This window comes from Brassica napus, chromosome C2, assembly GCF_020379485.1.
Source record: "Brassica napus cultivar Da-Ae chromosome C2, Da-Ae, whole genome shotgun sequence".
NCBI lineage: Eukaryota > Viridiplantae > Streptophyta > Magnoliopsida > Brassicales > Brassicaceae > Brassica > Brassica napus.
This window is the reverse complement of record NC_063445.1, coordinates 33,743,624-33,761,598: the sequence shown is the minus strand read 5'-3', so window position 1 is coordinate 33,761,598 and position 17,975 is coordinate 33,743,624. Positions and strand designations below refer to the sequence as shown.

The following is a 17,975-nucleotide window of genomic DNA, read 5'->3' as shown; positions in this document are numbered from 1 at the left end:
AATTTAGAAGGCATTTAGAGTGCCACCTAGGATTTGAGGTTTTTTTTAATTAATACAAAATTAAGGTTCTAATTTTTCAAATGCTTCTCAATTAATATATATGGGATAAGTTCTCGATCTATACTATATAAAGTTGGTTCATATCTGGGGAAGGCACCGTCAGTTTTGTACTTTAAGTTAAGTTGTAATTTAAATAATTATCCCCCATTAATATCTCCTATATATTAATTATGGAGCATTACAACATATTTTCATTGTCACGTATCATTACTAGATAATTTTTAGAATCTTTAGAAAAATAAGTTGTTCCATATAAATATATATTATGTTTTTTATTAAACTAACTATCAAATTGATTACTAATGTACAAAAGAATATTCTAAATTATTTTCTTAAATAAAAGCTACGGAATTACCTAATATGATTAACATATATATGGTAATTAATGATTATGAATAATACATATTTGATAATAATTTTTGTATCCTTTCTCTTTTTTTTGTTTAATTTTATTATTAAAATAAATTAAAATCCCATTAAGCGTATAATAAAAAAAATTAGATTTTTTTTCTTATATGTTATATTTTGAATTTTTTAAACGAGTATAAAGTACTTAAATGGTAAAAGTCCCACTTTAAATTTTTTTAATCAATTTTTTAATTTTTTTTGTTCATGTAAGATACAAATGATCATAAATCGTATAAATATGAAGTTTCATTAATAGATATTGATATTATATATATACTCATATCACTTAATTTAAATTATATAATATATAAAAATATATAAGTATATTAATTTTGAAATTTGTATTCATAAATCTCACATTAAATTTTTTGTTATTAACGGTTTAAATTTTTGTTACAACGAATATACAAATATTAATAAAATCATATGAGTATGAAGTGTCAATAGTAAATATTTATATTAAAATATACTATATATATATATATATCTCTCAATATCACTAAAGTATAATTATATACCATATAAAGTAAATAAAATAATTGTTTTGATTTATTTACCAAAAATATGATTGTAAATAAAGAAAAGATATTAGTTTTGATTTATGTGTGTACTCTAATTTATATACTTTTATGTATACAAATTATTTTTTGAATAAGTGGTTTCTAATATGTTATTTGATTCTTACAATCCCAGAAATACACTTCTTCAAATGAAGTGATTTTTAATAATGGAATCACTATATGTATATATATATTATTTCATTCAGATTAAATATTTTAGTCTTGATTTTTATTCTCAAAAAGTATTTTAATGAAATATCATGTGATTTCTGCCAGCCGCAAAACTTAATAATTAAAAATAATTAAAATGAGATCTTCAAAATAATTAAAATGAGATGTAATACGTTAACTTTTCAAAAACGATGATACATTTAAGAGATCAACATTTGTATCCGTCATTTTACAATCGAAAAGATTATGGTGTTGCAAAATGTTAAAACCATCTAATATACAAAAATTAGTATAAAAAGTATTTAAGACGACATAGTACATATGGAACAACTAAAATTATCTTCTATCATCAATGTAACATCTAATGCTATAAAATAGACTTTTCTCTCTCCATGGGGCGTTTTTTGACACTTGTCGCGTTCTCATTCGTTGAAGGATGTTTTTTGATTTGGGGCTTTCTGAAACATTTATGGCCCAGTTATAGAAAGGTTTTGCGTTTTCTGTTTTCTGGGCGACTCAAAACGGCGTTGACGTCTTCTGCTTTTCTTGAAGCAAGCTCGAGACTTTCTTTTTTTTTTGTGAATGGAAAGCTCGAGACTTTTGAAACTGTCGGAGACAACTGTGGGCGGATCCGGCGTGGCGCTTCACTACGCAAATCTGATAGTCATAATGGAAAAGATGATAAAGCAACCCCAGTTGGTGGGTCTCAACGCGAGAGACGATCTCTGCTCGATGTTGCCGGCGACCGTGAGATTGTCACTCAGTTCGAGATTAAAAGGAGTTGGGTTCAGGGTGAATGCATTGCATTATGCAGCTGTAACATGTTTGTTTTTAATAAACATGTTGCTTATTTCATTTCGCTTTCTAAGATCATAAAGTGTTCTGTTTTGCGTATCATTAGGGTAAATCGAGTTCCTAAAGGAGTTGATGTCCAAAGGTGTTCCTGTTGATTCTCAAAGCGAGTCTGGCACGCCATTGATTTGGGATGCTGGCCATGACATATTAGATCACAATGTCGATGTCAACTTTTGTGTATAATGAATATCTTTTGTTGAATTTCCATTTAAACCGTAGTTTTAATGTTGATTTTTTCATGGTCTTGCAGCCTAACGCCGAGACCAAAGATAATGTCACGCCATTGTTATCAGCAGTGGCGGCTGGTTCTATGGCATGCTTAGAGCTGTTGGTCAAGGTTTGAGATGTTCCTAATTTGAGTGTTGTGCTGTTTCAGTTGCTATACATCTTAGATTAAGCTTGGTTCTTATTTTGTTAATTACAGACAGGTGCCAAAGCTAATGTTTTTGCTGGTGGTGCAACTCAGTTGCTAATGTTAGAGATTTGTGTTAAGCAACTGTTTACTTAAAGCTGGAGCTGATCCTAATAAGAAAGACGAAGTAGCTTCAACATAACAATCAGCTCTTTAAAAATAAACAAAAATCCTTACATGGCTGTGATTTTCAGGATGGCAATAGGCCATTAGAAGTTGCATCTCTAAGAGAGAACATAAAGATTGCTGAGACTCTCTTCATGTTGTGAACAAAACCTGAAACTGTTTTAGACTGTACATTTGTTGGAGTTCCCGCTCACATGGAATCAAATAAAAAAACACGAGGGGAACTCAAACAGGTCAAAATCTGGAGAGACTGGTTTAGAAAGACCGTTCTGAATCCTGAGGTACTTCATACTTTGAAGTTTGATCAAAATGCATCTCTTTTGCATGAAATTTTTAAAGCACACTGTTATATATTCCACAGCTCTCTCCCGAAGCAAAGGGGAAAGGCACAGAAGCAAAAGCAAGAGGACAAGACGCATTCCATATTCCCATCGACGCTTACACACAAGTATTCAACATTAAAACTACTTCTAAAACTTATGTCCATTTTGTGATTCTGTGGCATTTTCTTTGAACAACGGCCATTGGTTTGACCCCACAGATCATACCTTCTTCTTAAACGAAGCCTCTGTTGGTTGCGATTAGGACAAGTTGAACATGCCTTATCAGATGCTAAAGTCTGCAGAGAACTGAAACCTGATTGGCCTAAAGAATGTTTCCTCGAAGGTGCTGCTCTTCGTTTGCTACAGGTAAAAATCATCTCAATTCTATTACAAAAAGCCTTTGCCTTTGAACACTGAAACATTATAATTCACTGAGTTATCAATGAATCTCCAGCGATTTGATAAGGCAGCCAATGTAGAAACCCGCTAAAAAAAAAAAAGAATGGTCGAGTGTCTTTGTGGTGGTCGAGTCGCGGACAATAAGGATCGATCGAGAAGTTTTAAAGTACGAGGTGGGCGAAGAAGTGATCGTGGGTGAACTATGAGTCGAATAAGTTGATCGACCATAGTTAGAAGATGTCTTAGATTGATCAGACAGACGTTTTGGAAGCACAACATTTTAGGAAGCACGACGTTTCAGAAGCTCGACGTTTTTGAAGACCGACGTTTCTTCATCACGAAGTTTTCTCGGAAAATCTTCGTATCAGTAAATTATTATTTTTGAGACATAATAAGTTGGAAGCAGGACGGAAATTAAGCAGGACGGGAAGCAAGCACGACGGGATCGAAGTACGACGGGAAAACCCGAAATTGGGCGAAAACCCTAATTTCGGTATTATGGAATTCTTCGAGGAAGCCGGAGGCTCGGAAAAATATTTTTACAGGATATCAGAATTCATCTGAAGTCTATTAAAAATATTCAGAGCATCAGAACGGGAGCGGAAAAATATTCGGGATTGATCACGGGTTAGAAATTTGCCGGAAAGGTCAAAAATCGCGTAAACCGACCAAGAAGCTCGAGGTGTCTCTACGTATATGGCCAGGACGTGATAACTACCATCTAAGCACCTGAGTGTCTACAGAAGCTCGAGGTATCGCCGTGCATGGAAGCAGTACATGCAGCCTGACATGTAGAAGCACGAGGTGGATCGATCAAGCACGAGGTGTCTCCGCGCATGCAACCGAAGCATGCTGATCGACATGTGTGTACTGGTGTGGCTTCTTGCATGCACTCCAGGAATGCATCCTGACATGTGGGAGGAGTGGTGGCGTCCTGCATGTGTCCTGGACATGCAGCCTGACATGTGGAGCACGAGGTGCCGCCGCGCATGCGTCCGGAGCCATGCGAAGCGACACACGGGCTGCCACCAACCTGAAGCTGTTTGGCCATATAGGCCGATCTCCTGGTTGTGATGTTGATACTACAGGTCCTATGCCATATAGGCTGGACTACGAGTATTGGTTGATATTGTCGTAGACTCCTATATATTGTTTAGTTTTGGGTTGGAGTCTTGTCCCTTAGGTCTTTCCTAGGGATAATTGTGTCGAGTGTGTGTTATGCCGACAGCAGGTGCGAAACCCGCCCATGCTAGGCATGTTTTGGGGTGGACTAGTGTTTCCTCGCCATCCTACCCAGCGGGTTCAAGGAAACCCCTTATTCGCTGGATCGGAAAGACTCAGACGAACGGGGTCATGTCCTATGGCTGAGTATTACACGACGGTGTAATGTGGCAGTGATCCGAAGGACTGTGGGCTGTTGCGCGGTGACCCGAAGGACTGTGGTCCGCGGTCAGTTGAAAGTTCCTTCTTCTGGCCTCTGTGGTAGGAAGATAGGATATTGCCGATAGAGAGGATGAACACGAAGTCACCAGGGCCCAGGTTAGAGTGTTGTGTTAGTGTGTCGTAGAGGGTTATGGAACCCTCGAGTTAATGTAGCACCGATATACGGTGTTACGAGTAAGATCGAGTCATTGGTAGTTACTATCTTATTATTGTTGTGGTTGTGGTTGTTGATTGCTTTGTTTGCAGGTTCTGACATTAAGTCCTAAGTCTGGTTTAGGTACCGGATTAGGCTTGGTGTGTATTTTTTTAGTGTAGGCATGACGTTGGCATGTATGTGTTTAAGTGATTGCTTGTGAAGGGTGGTGGATATTAAAGCTATGCGGTATCATTGGTTGGCCGATCATGTTCTTGTTTGATTGTTGGTCGACCGGCTCATGATACTTGTATAGTCTAAGTGTCTAACACTACATGAGTACTGAACTCAGGCGTATATATGGTTAACTAGGGATTGGTTGTTGACTTGTTTTAATGCAGGTTCCCGTTACTTGGAAGTTGGATTATGGCAGGAGGCCAAGTCTAACTTAGTAACGGTTTGCTTAGCCTTAGCTTATATTGCATGCTAGGGCTAGATTGATTGTTATTTTGGGTTGTCTGGGTTAGAGTCTAGGTTGCGGGTAGATGCCGCCAGCTCACTGAGTAATACTAGATTACTCATCCAACTCCGTTGTCCTTTTTGCAGGTCGCTTTAGGTAAGGATGATCGGATAGCTTGGTGCTGGACGTTAGGACCGCCGGTGTAGATTTTCATGCCTTTTGTAAACGGTATTCTGAATTGTGTTATGTTGACTCGATTTGGCATTAGGCCGGGCCCAGTCTTGAATTATTCAATGTATGAATATTTCTTAAATCAATAAAAGTAATTGTTTTATATGCGCTTCATGAGTACTCTGATATTTGACTAGTCCGGTCTAACACAACATTAGGTCGTAGTACGGGTTGAAAAGCCTTAGGCCTCGATCTAACGGAAAACGCTAACTCTAGGTACGGGTTGCAAAGCCTTGTGCCTTGACGCAGCGGGACGAGTTAGTGGATGAACTGGTCGAGGTCATTGAGTAAATTTTGTGACTCTGACCGGATCCTCCATAACCCGTTACGTAGCACTTGCGGACCATGGTGTTGGGTTGGACGGTCAGTCATGTTCTTGTTTGATTGTTGGCTGGCCGGTTGGCCTTTCATCTCCAACCCTTGGTGTGGGTCGTCCGTCGGTCATGTTCTTGTTTGATTGTTGGCCGGTGGGTCGACCTATGCCTAGGATAGTTCGGGGGTGTTACAGAGGTGGTATTAGAGCATGGTTTCGTCCATGCTTCTGGAACTCATGATTTAATCGGTTTTCGAATATTTTCTCGAGTCAAAATGAGTCACAAAAGGCATTAGGGAAACTGGTCACGTCCAGCGATAGGATTTATTGTTTTAGGAATTAGGATTGAGATAGCGGAATCTAGAATTGCTAGGTTGCTTGGATAGAATTGTTAGGTTGCTGGTTAGCGTTGCTAGGTTGTTGTTAGTAGACTGTTGGGATTAGATGTCTACTAACTTGCGTGTGAGGTGTTCTTTTGAATTGCAGCGAGTAAGTGTGTTCGTTGATCGGAACTTTAAGGGATGAAAACCTTAAAGTGGAGGGAGTTCGAGGCCAAACCCAAACCCGAAGCGAAAGAGGAGAGACAGATTCAGAGAACTGGGCTGTGGTATGGACTGGACAGATGGGGGGAAACAAGACTTCGTTGGGAAAGGACTTCATCAAGAGTTGGGAAGACAAAGATCGATAAAATGGTTGGAGTAATCAGGAACGAGCATGGACCAGTTCGTATTATGGGTAATCAGTGTTATTGCAGAGCAACAGTAAGAGATGATCCAGCGATCATTCAACTGAAGCCGATTGTGGAGGCCTTGAGGAGGACACTTAAAGGAACAGTTGTGGACAGCGTAAAGAAATATGGAGAAAAATGGAGAATTTCGTGAAGATGAGCAATTGCGCAACTAAGAATTCGAGGAAGAATTCTATTAAGGGGGGGGGGGGGGGGGGGGGGAAATGTAGAAACCCGTTAAAAAAAAAAAAAAAAAAAAAAAAAAAAAAAAAAATGGTCGAGTGTCTTTGTGGTGGTCGAGTCGCGGGCAATAAGGATCGATCGAGAAGTTTTAAAGTACGAGGTGGGCGAAGAAGTGATCGTGGGTGAACTATGAGTCGAATAAGTTGATCGACCATAGTTAGAAGATCTCTTAGATTGATCAGACGAACGTTTTGGAAGCACAACATTTTTGGAAGCACAACGTTTCAGAAGCTCGACGCTTTTGAAGACCGACGTTTCTTCATCACGAAGTTTTCTCGGAAAATCTTCGTATCAGTAAAATATTATTTTGGAGACATAATAAGTTGGAAGCAGGACGGGAATTAAGCAGGACGGGAAGCAAGCACGACGGGATCGAAGTACGACGGGAAAACCCGAAATTGGGCGAAAACCCTAATTTCGGTATTATGGAATTCTTCGAGGAAGCCGGAGGCTCGGAAAAATATTTTTACAGGATATCAGAATTCATCTGAAGTCTATTAAAAATATTCAGAGCATCAGAACGGGAGCGGAAAAATATTCGGGATTGATCACGGGTTAGAAATTTGCCGGAAAGGTCAAAAATCGCGTAAACCGACCAAGAAGCTCGAGGTGTCTCTACGTATATGGCCAGGACGTGATAACTACCATCTAAGCACCTGAGTGTCTACAGAAGCTCGAGGTGTCGCCGTGCATGGAAGCAGTACATGCAGCCTGACATGTAGAAGCACGAGGTGGATCGATCAAGCACGAGGTGTCTCCGCGCATGCAACCGAAGCATGCTGATCGACATGTGTGTACTGGTGTGGCTTCTTGCATGCACTCCAGGCATGAATCTTGACACGTGGGAGGAGTGGTGGCGTCCTGCATGTGTCCTGGACATGCAGCCTGACATGTGGAGCACGAGGTGCCGCCGCGCATGCGTCCGGAGCCATGCGAAGCGACACACGGGCTGCCACCAACCTGAAGCTGATTGGCTGGTGTCTCATATAAATACCCCACGACCCCAGCTCATTTCTTCACATCCAGACCTGTCCAAACCAAGTTAAAAACGTGAGAGAGAAGTAGAAAAAGAAAGCAAGTGATTCCGAGCTATTTCGAGAGTTTTAGAGAGTTTTCGAGGTCAGTTCTCTACTGATTTCGAGTCAGCACCTAGGGACGGTTCTGTCCAACTGAATTCGTCCAGGCCACTCAGTTCTTTTGATGATCAAGTGGAGATGCTGTCCGGAGTTAGTTCAGTTCTACGGGTTCAGATCAGTCGAAGTTCTGCTCGATACTCCGCTGGGAAGTCCGAAGAACTGTCCAGAAGCTAAAGGAGGTTCTGTCCGAGTCCAGATCAGTTCTTCGAGGCCTGTCAGTTTCTTCATGGTGAGGCCGAGGTTGTGTCCATGACATGATCAGTCCATTCCACTCCATTCAAGTCGTCCCTTGGGTTTTGGCCAAGTCCTCTCCGATTAACCTGCTGCTTCTTGCCTAGAACAGTGTGAGTTGGTTTTGTTTGAGTTCCACTTGGAACTTAGGGAAGATCGAGTATTCATATAGAGTAGAATGTTCACATTCTTGCATGGTAGTCCTTAGGGTTATTTATTAAACCGGACTCAGTTTAGCACGAGCTAAGCTGAGATGAAATGGAATTAAGACTGAGATAATAACCTGACTAGGACTAGGATGATCGATTATAGTTGAATTGAGATTGAGATGAGATGCATGTCTTGATTATTTACAACTTGGTTGATTAGTTATGGATTAGACATGCCTTAGTGATGATTTCTTGGTAGTGATTATTGTTTGTGCAGGGATTGTGGTAATGTTGTTGTCTAGGGGATCTTTAGCCATATAGGCCGATCTCCTAGTTGTGATGTTGATACTACGGGTCCTATGCCATATAGGCTGGACTACGAGTATTGGTTGATATTGTCGTAGACTCCTATATATTGTTTAGTTTTGGGTTGGAGTCTTGTCCCTTAGGTCTTTCCTAGGGATAATTGTGTCGAGTGTGTGTTATGCCGATAACAGGTGCGAAACCCGCCCATGCTAGGCATGTTTTGGGGTGGACTAGTGTTTCCTCGCCCTCGTACCCAGCGGGTTCAAGGAAACCCCTTATTCGCTGGATCGGGAAGACTCAGACGAACGGGGTCATGTCCTATGGCTGAGTATTACACGACGGTGTAATGTGGCAGTGACCCGAAGGACTGTGGGCTGTCGCGTGGTGACCCGAAGGACTGTGGGCCGCGGTCGGTTGAAAGTTCCTTCTTCTGGCCTCTGTGGTAGGAAGATAGAATATTGCCGATAGAGAGGATGAACACGAAGTCACCAGGGCCCAGGTTAGAGTGTTGTGTTAGTGTGTCGTAGAGGGTTATGGAACCCTCGAGTTAATGTAGCACCGATATACGGTGTTACGAGTAAGATCGAGTCATTGGTAGTTACTATCTTATTATTGTTGTGGTTGTGGTTGTTGATTGCTTTGTTTGCAGGTTCTGACATTAAGTCCTAAGTCTGGTTTAGGTACCGGATTAGGCTTGGTGTGTATTTTGTTAGTGTAGGCCTGATGTTGGCCTGTATGTGTTTGAGGGATTGCTTGTGAAGGGTGGTGGATATTAAAGCTATGCGGTATCATTGGTTGGCCGATCATGTTCTTGTTTGATTGTTGGTCGACCGGCTCATGATACTTGTATAGTCTAAGTGTCTAACACTACATGAGTACTGAACTCAGGCGTATATATGGTTAACTAGGGATTGGTTGTTGACTTGTTTTAATGCAGGTTCCCGTTACTTGGAAGTTAGATTATGGCAGGAGGCCAAGTCTAACTTAGTAACGGTTTGCTTAGCCTTAGCTTATATTGCATGCTAGGGCTAGATTGATTGTTATTTTGGGTTGTCTGGGTTAGAGTCTAGGTTGCGGGTAGAGGCCGCCAGCTCACTGAGTAATACTAGATTACTCATCCAACTCTGTTGTCCTTTTTGCAGGTCGCTTTAGGTAAGGATGATCTGATAGCTTGGTGCTGGACGTTAGGACCGCCGGTGTAGATTTTCATGCCTTTTGTAAACAGTATTGTGAATTGTGTTATGTTGACTCGATTTGGCATTAGGCCGGGCCCAGTCTTGAATTATTCAATGTATGAATATTTCTTAAATCAATAAAAGTAATTGTTTTATATGCACTTCATGAGTACTCTGATATTTGACTAGTCCGGTCTAATACAACGTTAGGTCGTAGTACGGGTTGAAAAGCCTTAGGCCTCGATCTAACGGAAAACGCTAACTCTAGGTACGGGTTGCAAAGCCTTGTGCCTTGACGCAGCGGGACGAGTTAGTGGATGAACTGGTCGAGGTTGTGGAGTAAATTTTGTGACTCTGACCGGATCGTCCCTAACCCGTCACGTAGCGCTTTCGGACCATGGTGTTGGGTTGGACGGTCAGTCATGTTCTTGTTTAATTGTTGGCTGGCCGGTTGGCCTTTCATCTCCAACCCTTGGTGTGGGTCGTCCGTCGGTCACGTTCTTGTTTGATTGCTGGCCGGTGGGTCGACCTATGCCTAGGACGGTTCGAGGGTGTTACGAGAGTAAATCAAGGAGATCATTGATGCTTTCAGGTTTGTTTGAAACCCTCGTGATGTTTTGTCTTTTTTTAAATCATTCTCTCAAGAGAGTTGAAGTGTCTTTTCTTTCTTCTACAGAGAAGCTGTAGATGCTCGAAGGAAGTTTCACGGCAACGATAAGATTAAGGCCAAACCATAAGTTCTTCTAAAGATGGCTCTGTTTAGTATATGTATGAAGTTTTGATTTTGCTTCTTACCTTGGTCTCTCCCCTATGCAGTTGTTGCCTATTTTACTTATATGTACTAAAAACTTCAGGTCTAGAGCTTTTTTGTGCTCTGATTTTGTCATTGTGTTTGGATTTACAGCTTTGATTTTTAAAAATTGTAAACAAATATTTTATTTGTTTTAGTTAACATTTTGTTTTATTTTGTCAGCAAAAATCTAATCTACTAAACCATTTTTATCTTTGGATATCTAATCTATTACTCAAATTTAAATGACTAATGAAATATAACTGTTTATGTTCGTATGATATTATCTAGACATTTTTTATAACAGTATTACATACAGTCCTCTAAGACTGTCTTTGTTACCACATAAGTTACCACTTTTCTCAATGATGATGCGTAACCGCTGTCAACTTCACTTCCCCTCCCATTTAGGAAGAAAGGAGGAGAGCTTATAAATGTAGACATGGTTTTGCTCGATCGGAAAGTTATCATACTCAAGCTTCTATCATTTAATCTGTTGTAGATTTACACAAAACCTCCCTAACTTTACGGCTCTCCAATCACATTTTAGATTTGCAGTACATAGACAACACTTTCAAGCCCCTCATTAAAGAAGGAGAATTCTATGAGCTTAGCAATTCCGATGAGGTTAGTGGCAGCAAAACCTTTAACAGTGGAAACCAAATCATTCACTACAATCTGAATTGACATGTATGTAAGTATGCATGAGAATTTAGGTACCCTTTCAGGTATGGATATTATCCATTTGAATATTGGTTTTTTGATGAGGTTAGTGGCAGCAAAACCTTTAACAATGGAAACCAAATCATTCACTACAATCTGAATTGACATGTATGTAAGTATGCATGGGCATTTGGGTACCCTTTCAGGTATGGATATTATCCATTTGAATATCGGTTTTTCGATTCTTGATTTTTTAGATTTTGAAAAATGGTCTCATTCGGATATTAAAAAAAGGGCCGGGTTCGAATCGAATCCTCCTGGATCTGGGTGGGTTCGGGTTTTAACCGAAATAATCAAATTATTAGATTCGACTCGGGTATTTTATATCCAAACTACTCAAACTTATTAAAAATAACTTAAAAACCAAAATACTCAATTTATATATTTCGAATTGGTTATTTTTTCGGAAAGTAACTATGGATACAATGTTATTTGAGTACTTTTTATCCAAAACATCCATTTTATCTATAAATATCCAAAAATTAATATATTTGATTTATAATTTTAATTTTAGGTATTAATGCTATTATGAAATTATATTACATATATATGTTTGGATATGTTCGGATACTCATTCGGTTTTCGGATTTTGAAAAAAAAACCCGTTCAGATATTTAAGCAACATATGATCGGTTTTCGGGTTGGTTCTGGGTAATATTAGGCCCATCTCTATATGTAAGGATTAATATTGTTACATGCTTATGAAAGACAACACACTTTAATAATAAATATCTTCTAATACTAAAAGTTGGACATCCTCAATGAAGAGGATGCTCGCGTCGACACAGAAAATCAGCCAACATAAAAGTTTCATATTGCCACGTCATTACCAATCCAAGTTTTTAAGTTACAGGAACTTTTCTATAGACTGATTCAAAATTTAAAGTCGCCTATATCAATTTTATCTCTCCAAACCCTAAAGACGCGACCATTACTCGACTCTTCCATTTTCTATTGTTTCATGTCTGTGTAAATCTATATTATCAAATTATACGTCGTATTAATTATGAAAACAAAATATATAAATGTTTTCCCTTATTTCCTAACATCTTTTACATAAACAAAGTATGCCAGGATTATTACTACTTTAAGAGGACGAAACTATTTATTATATTGGTTCAAGCACTTGCCATCCCGAAGCAACCGAGTGGGTTACTGAAGGTTTAGTTTGTTATCTTCGTTATAGAAGTGATTCACGTAAGCACAGCAATATTGTCTATGCAAACCGTCGCTTCTATTGCCTAGACGATAAAGGACGCTTATATTACTTTGAACCGTCTTCTCGAGAATGGTCTTTTAGTTACACGTATTCACCGCCGTGTCCTTATATCTCTGCTAGATATGAGCGAAAGAAGAAAAGAGTTTTCTTGGCGGTGCGTAAAGGAGTGTTCTTTACAATATATACATGCGGAGGTGAGAAACCTATGGTGTATAAACTGGATGAATCTTCGGACTGGGAGGAGATCAATAGTACTACGCTTGATGGCTTGACAATCTTCACGAGTCTTTATTCTTATGAGATGAGAGTTAATCTCCCATGGATGAGGCATAGTGTTTACTTCCCGAAGGTTCGTTTAAGCAACAAGTGTTGTGTATCGTATTCGTTTGATGAAGAGAGGTACTTCCCGCGTAAGCAGTGGCAGGAACAGGAGGACTTATGTCCTGTTGAGAATCTTTGGATTAGGCCACCTAAGAAAGCTATAGAGTACATGTGAAGCTAGCGCAATGGTGAGTGTCAAATCATCTCATTTATCTTAAGACGTTTCTCTCTTCTTTTTTATTGCTTTGGACCAGCTGAGATACTTGCTTTATTTATTATGCTTATCTACTTTTTTTAATCTAATTGTATTTCTTTCTAGTCTTTCGATGTCCATGGAAATAACAAAGATTTGATTTTTTTATTCTCTGAGTGATAAACTTGTCGGTAATGGTGAAAATATCCGTTTCTGTCCCTACCATTGATGGTAGACATAGAACCAGTGACGCTTCTGAAGTTTGGAAGTGATTTGAGCCTGTTGCTTTTCTTGAATTTCCAAGTTGACGTCATGACCAATATGTATTTCTACAAAGTTACGCAATATGCTATTTAATTCACCACTAATTTCTCAAGCCGTTGTAGTGGATCTGACAATGCAATAACATACAATATTTAAAGGTAGTCTCCGACAGCTGTTCCCGTGTGAAGAAGAGACCTTAGAGCATGTTTATCGGGGGGAACCCGGGTTCTTAGTAATTTTTAAAGTATTAAAGTGAAGTTAATTTTTTTGGTTAAGAGACCTTTAATTTTAGTGTTTTATTCGTAAGTTCTTAGAGGTTTTTACAAAAAAAATTATTACAAGTTATAAATTGAAACCTCACCAGCAACAACAGAGATCAAAAGATACTGACAGCTCAAATCCCAACAGAGATCAGATCATTACAAGTTAACAACTTCAGACCAAAACAAGAAAGAAAAGCTTGCACTTCAGATTATATTACAATCTTAGACCAAAAGAGAAGCAAAAAGCTAGCAACTCAGATCATTACAACAAGGAAAGCTATCTTAACACTCGGACACGACCCTAAAAAAAGCTTGCAACTGAGACCAAAAGAAGAGAACAGAAGAACTACAGAGGAAACAGATTATAATGTTTGTATTCATCAGTTCGTACCATATTACACACACAACAAGTAATTGGTTCCACATTATAATGTGTGATGATATCACTATGTGAAGCTATCAGGTTTCTAATATGGTTTTACAGATACACTGCATCTATTTTTATGAAATGTACATACCTGTAAACAGCAAGTCCACCGAGGAGCTTGTAACGGAGAGACTCAGCCTGAGCAATGGCATAGAGACCTCTGTTGGCATTCTCAACGTAAAGCTCAACACTGTCTTGAGGAAACATGAATCTCTTCTCCACGAGAGATGTCAACTCCCTGATTCTCCTTCCCTTCTCACCTATAACATCCAATGAAACAAATTTAACAAAAAGCCCCAAGCTTTTTATTCTAAAGGAAGTTTAGATTTTATAGAGAGTTGTTGCTCAGTGGAGACATGGCCAGACCAATCTGGCCCATACCGTGGCTTCAAACAGAGGATCACAATCTGGTCCATACCGTGGTTAAAAACCAATCAGATCATTTTTCTTCTACAAATTAACTGAACCAAAAAGATCACATGCCTACGGTTTTAGGACCACATCCTTTGGAGATAAGCTTCAACCTTTCAGCTTCTGTCACGGATGGTCGACTCACATCCAGCAATAATCATAAAAGAAAAATTTTGAAATCATCATCTCTCATAGTTTATAAGAATCTCAGTGAAAGATTCAAACACATAATTGAATGATTCAAACACATAATCAAAGGATTCAAACACAAAAACAAAACAATAAAGCTTTACCTTTCGATTCAGCATGCGATTTTCTTCGTCCGGGAGCACCAGCGAGAGGGAGACAGAGAAACCAAACACTACAAGAAAACACAAATTTAACGACGGCCAAAATCGTCGTTATTTCCTCGGAAAAGAAGGCTTACGAGGAAATGGCGATGAAAGGCGTTTCGTCGTTATATGATTGTCGTAAGAGAAGATTCGTCGCCATTTCCTCGTTAATTAGCGAGGTTATATTTTCCTCGTAAAGAAGAATTAAGTTTTCGTCGTAAAGACCACGTGGGGTTTCCACGTAACGCGGTCGTTGTGCTTCCTCGTAAGAAACTCGTAAATGATTCGTCATAAAAGACACGCAAAAACCTCTAAATAAATTCGTCGTAATAAAAACGTAAGAAACACGAAAACAATTCGTCGTAATAGAATCGTAACTAAATCCACGTAAAATCCTCGATAATTGTTCCTCGATATTTCGTCGTTAATTTTCCTCGTTAATACATCGGGAATTAGCGACGAAATTACTTTGTTTTCTATTTACTGAATTTATAAATAAAAATTATATTTATTTAATTTATTAATAAAATTTTAATTGAAATTAAATCGAATAGAAAAATTTTTTTGGCCGAATTAAAATGAAATTATATAATATATAAATAAGTTTTGAATTTTAAAATACAATAACAAAAAAAAAAACTAATGCTGCATTGCCGCGTCGTAGAATTCCTCGCTCCTTCTCGAGAGATCTTCCTCGTTGACTTGCACGGATGTCTCGCCTGGAATGGGGTTTTGTTGTCTCATGGTCCTGAACATGGCCTCCCATTCCGGATTTGTGGCCGCTATGACGTCCAAGAAGTTCTCGAGACCAGTCATACGAGCTGTGAACGACGATTTTGTCGAGGCCAACTCGTTTTGTGTCGACGACAGCTGATGTTGTGTCGTCTCCAACACGTCGCGCAGCTGAGAGACTTCATCATCCCGTCTCTGGCCATAAGAGGAAGTCGCTCTCGGAACATCGTTGACGGAACCAATCCCCAACACACGTCCCTTTTTCTTAGGAGCGACCTTAAAAAACAATAAAATATATATTAAAATTTAAATTTTAAAGTAAAATGGAATTAATAAAAAATTTATATAAAATTTACCTCCTCGTAAATTCTATCCACTTCTATTGTGGATAAGACGACGGGTAATCCGTCGGCGGACTCCTGCGCCAGCTGGGTCTCACGCTCGTCAATACGAGCTGCCACATCATTGTAGATCTTCTCAGACCTCTCATCTACAAATGCGCCCGCCTTGTTTTTGTGGGTCCGATCGAAAAGTTCCATAAGAGTCGGTAAACGTCCCAACTCCTTGGCCTAAAAATAGTTAAGAAAGTTTTTATTATATATATATATATATATATATATATATATATATATTAAAAATCAAAAAGTTAAATATTTAAATTACGTACCATTTCCAAACGGACGCGGGCGTGTGGTTTTTGGCCCGTACTATGTTGCATCGCCCTGTGGCCATGCTCATCTACCGAGTTACGGGAGGCGGAGCAAGACTGGGCGACTCTCATGGCATCAGGATCCCTCCAGTAACGGATGAGGCCATCCCACACGTCCGTGGTGATGGTTGAGGGTTTGCCCCGCTCATAGCCCTTCACGATCCAGTCACCCTTCCAGTTGGAGACCGTGTCCAACAAACGTTTCTTCGCCTTGTCGATAAACTCTTTCCGCACCTTCTCAGTGACCCCCATGGACCAATTAAATTTTTGCTGCAAAAAAAAAAACATTAATAATTAGTTTAGAAAAATAAAATTTAAAAAAATATAAATCAGGAATAAATTGTAAAAACTTACAGCGTAAATCTTGAACCACGTCCTTCTGATGTAGATCGGAGTGGATTTCCAGTTGGGATGTGCCATGGAGAAGTAACCTTTAATCGTCTCGGTTACTTCTGTTGCAAGGCAGTTATCAACCCCAAACCTGGAAAAAAAAAACAAATTCAAAGTTTTAAATATTTATTAAAGTCACAAATGAATTTTAAAAAATAAATGTAACATACATACCAAAGAGTTCCTTCAGGTCGGTCGGGGTCTATGATCGGTAAGCCTTCTCTGCCTGGCAAACCGAGAATGTCCTCAACAGTGTACTGAGAGTAAGGACAACTCGCTGGCACCATCAAATCAGCATGAACCTGATGGGCGGGCATCTGAGGAGGCACATGAGGAGCTGGCATCGGAGGAGGAGCTACCGGAGGAGGCACATGAGGAACTGATGGCGATGCCGTAGAAGAAGGCGAGACTCTCTGAGAAGATTGAGTCTCGGGGACGGTCTCCTGCTGACCCGAAGAACCAGGAGCTGAAGAAGAACCGGGAAGTGAAGACGGGTCTAACCGACTACCCGGTGGACCGAACATCTGCGAGTAGTGAGCACTACGCTGGTGCCTACGAATAGTCTGCAAAATTTAAATTTCTAAATTAAAGTCAAGAGTAAATAAAAAATTATGAACAGTATTAACTACGTAATTAATAAAATGAGGAAACCTAAATTTTGTAAACTAATTTCGTAAACTAAATTCCCTAAACTAACCACCTAATCTAAATTCCCTAAACTACTTAGAGAGGAAAGAGAGTTACCATGTTGAGAGGAAATGGAGAGGCTGTAGAGAGGAATTAGAGAGGAAATGAAGAGGGCTGCGGTTTCGCCTATATATAGGATTAGTGTTCGTCGACAATTCGTCGCAAAATAACGAGGAAAGACAGAGGCCCGTCTTTCGTTTTGTCGCAAGGCCCAAGCAAATTAACGAGGATATACAGAGGCCCGTCTTTTATTTAACGTCGTTCTTGCGACGATTTTTGTTTTATCATCGATTTTACGTGGGCCCGTCTTTTGTTTCGTCGCAAGGCCCAAGCAAATTAACGAGGATATACAGAGGCCCGTGTTTTATTTAACGTCGTTCTTGCGACGATTTTTGTTTTTATCATCGATTTTACGTGCAAATAGCGAGGCTTTTTTTGCTAACCCCTAAAATTTTAAACCCCAAACCTCAAACCCTATCTTTCTTATCTCCAAACCTCAAACCCTATCTTCCTTATATTTCTTATCTTATACTTCATATATTTCTAACCCTTTAACTTCAATATATATATTTTTTTGAATTTGAAAGGTTTAATACGTTGGAAAACAATTTTACAAATTTTGAATTTGACATATCACACAACAAATCAAACAC

At 39.3% G+C, this 17,975-nt stretch overlaps 1 protein-coding gene and 1 long non-coding RNA gene across 3 annotated transcripts; one reads left to right on the top strand and one right to left on the bottom strand.

The window, feature by feature from the left end:
- Positions 1–1,781: 1,781 nt before the first annotated feature.
- On the top strand, positions 1,782–13,324 carry LOC106398722 (F-box protein At4g00893-like). The gene is made up of 4 exons (XM_048749015.1): positions 1,782–2,015; positions 2,305–2,391; positions 2,479–2,552; positions 12,498–13,324. The coding sequence occupies exons 1-4, from the start codon at positions 1,782–1,784 to the stop codon at positions 13,087–13,089; spliced, it is 987 nt and encodes a 328-aa protein (XP_048604972.1). The 3' UTR covers positions 13,090–13,324.
- Positions 13,325–13,647: 323 nt separating this feature from the next.
- On the bottom strand, positions 13,648–15,320 carry LOC125581885. 2 transcript variants are annotated; one of them, XR_007319655.1, is made up of 2 exons: positions 14,443–15,320; positions 13,648–14,321 (listed from the first exon to the last, which is right to left on the bottom strand). It is a non-coding gene; the product is annotated as an uncharacterized LOC125581885 (long non-coding RNA). The 2 variants fall into 2 exon arrangements; XR_007319656.1 differs by having other exon boundaries at positions 14,766–15,320.
- Between the last annotated feature and the right edge of the window lie 2,655 nt (positions 15,321–17,975).

Excerpts from the sequence above, each read along its gene's own strand:
- LOC106398722 (XM_048749015.1), top strand. The coding sequence starts at position 1,782 with ATGGAAAGCTCGAGACTTTTGAAACTGTCGGAGACAACTGTGGGCGGA. Across the intron at positions 2,392-2,478 it reads GCTTAGAGCTGTTGGTCAAG|ACAGGTGCCAAAGCTAATGT; the intron begins GTTTGAGATGTT and ends TGTTAATTACAG. Across the intron at positions 2,553-12,497 it reads GAGATTTGTGTTAAGCAACT|CACTTGCCATCCCGAAGCAA; the intron begins GTTTACTTAAAG and ends TATTGGTTCAAG.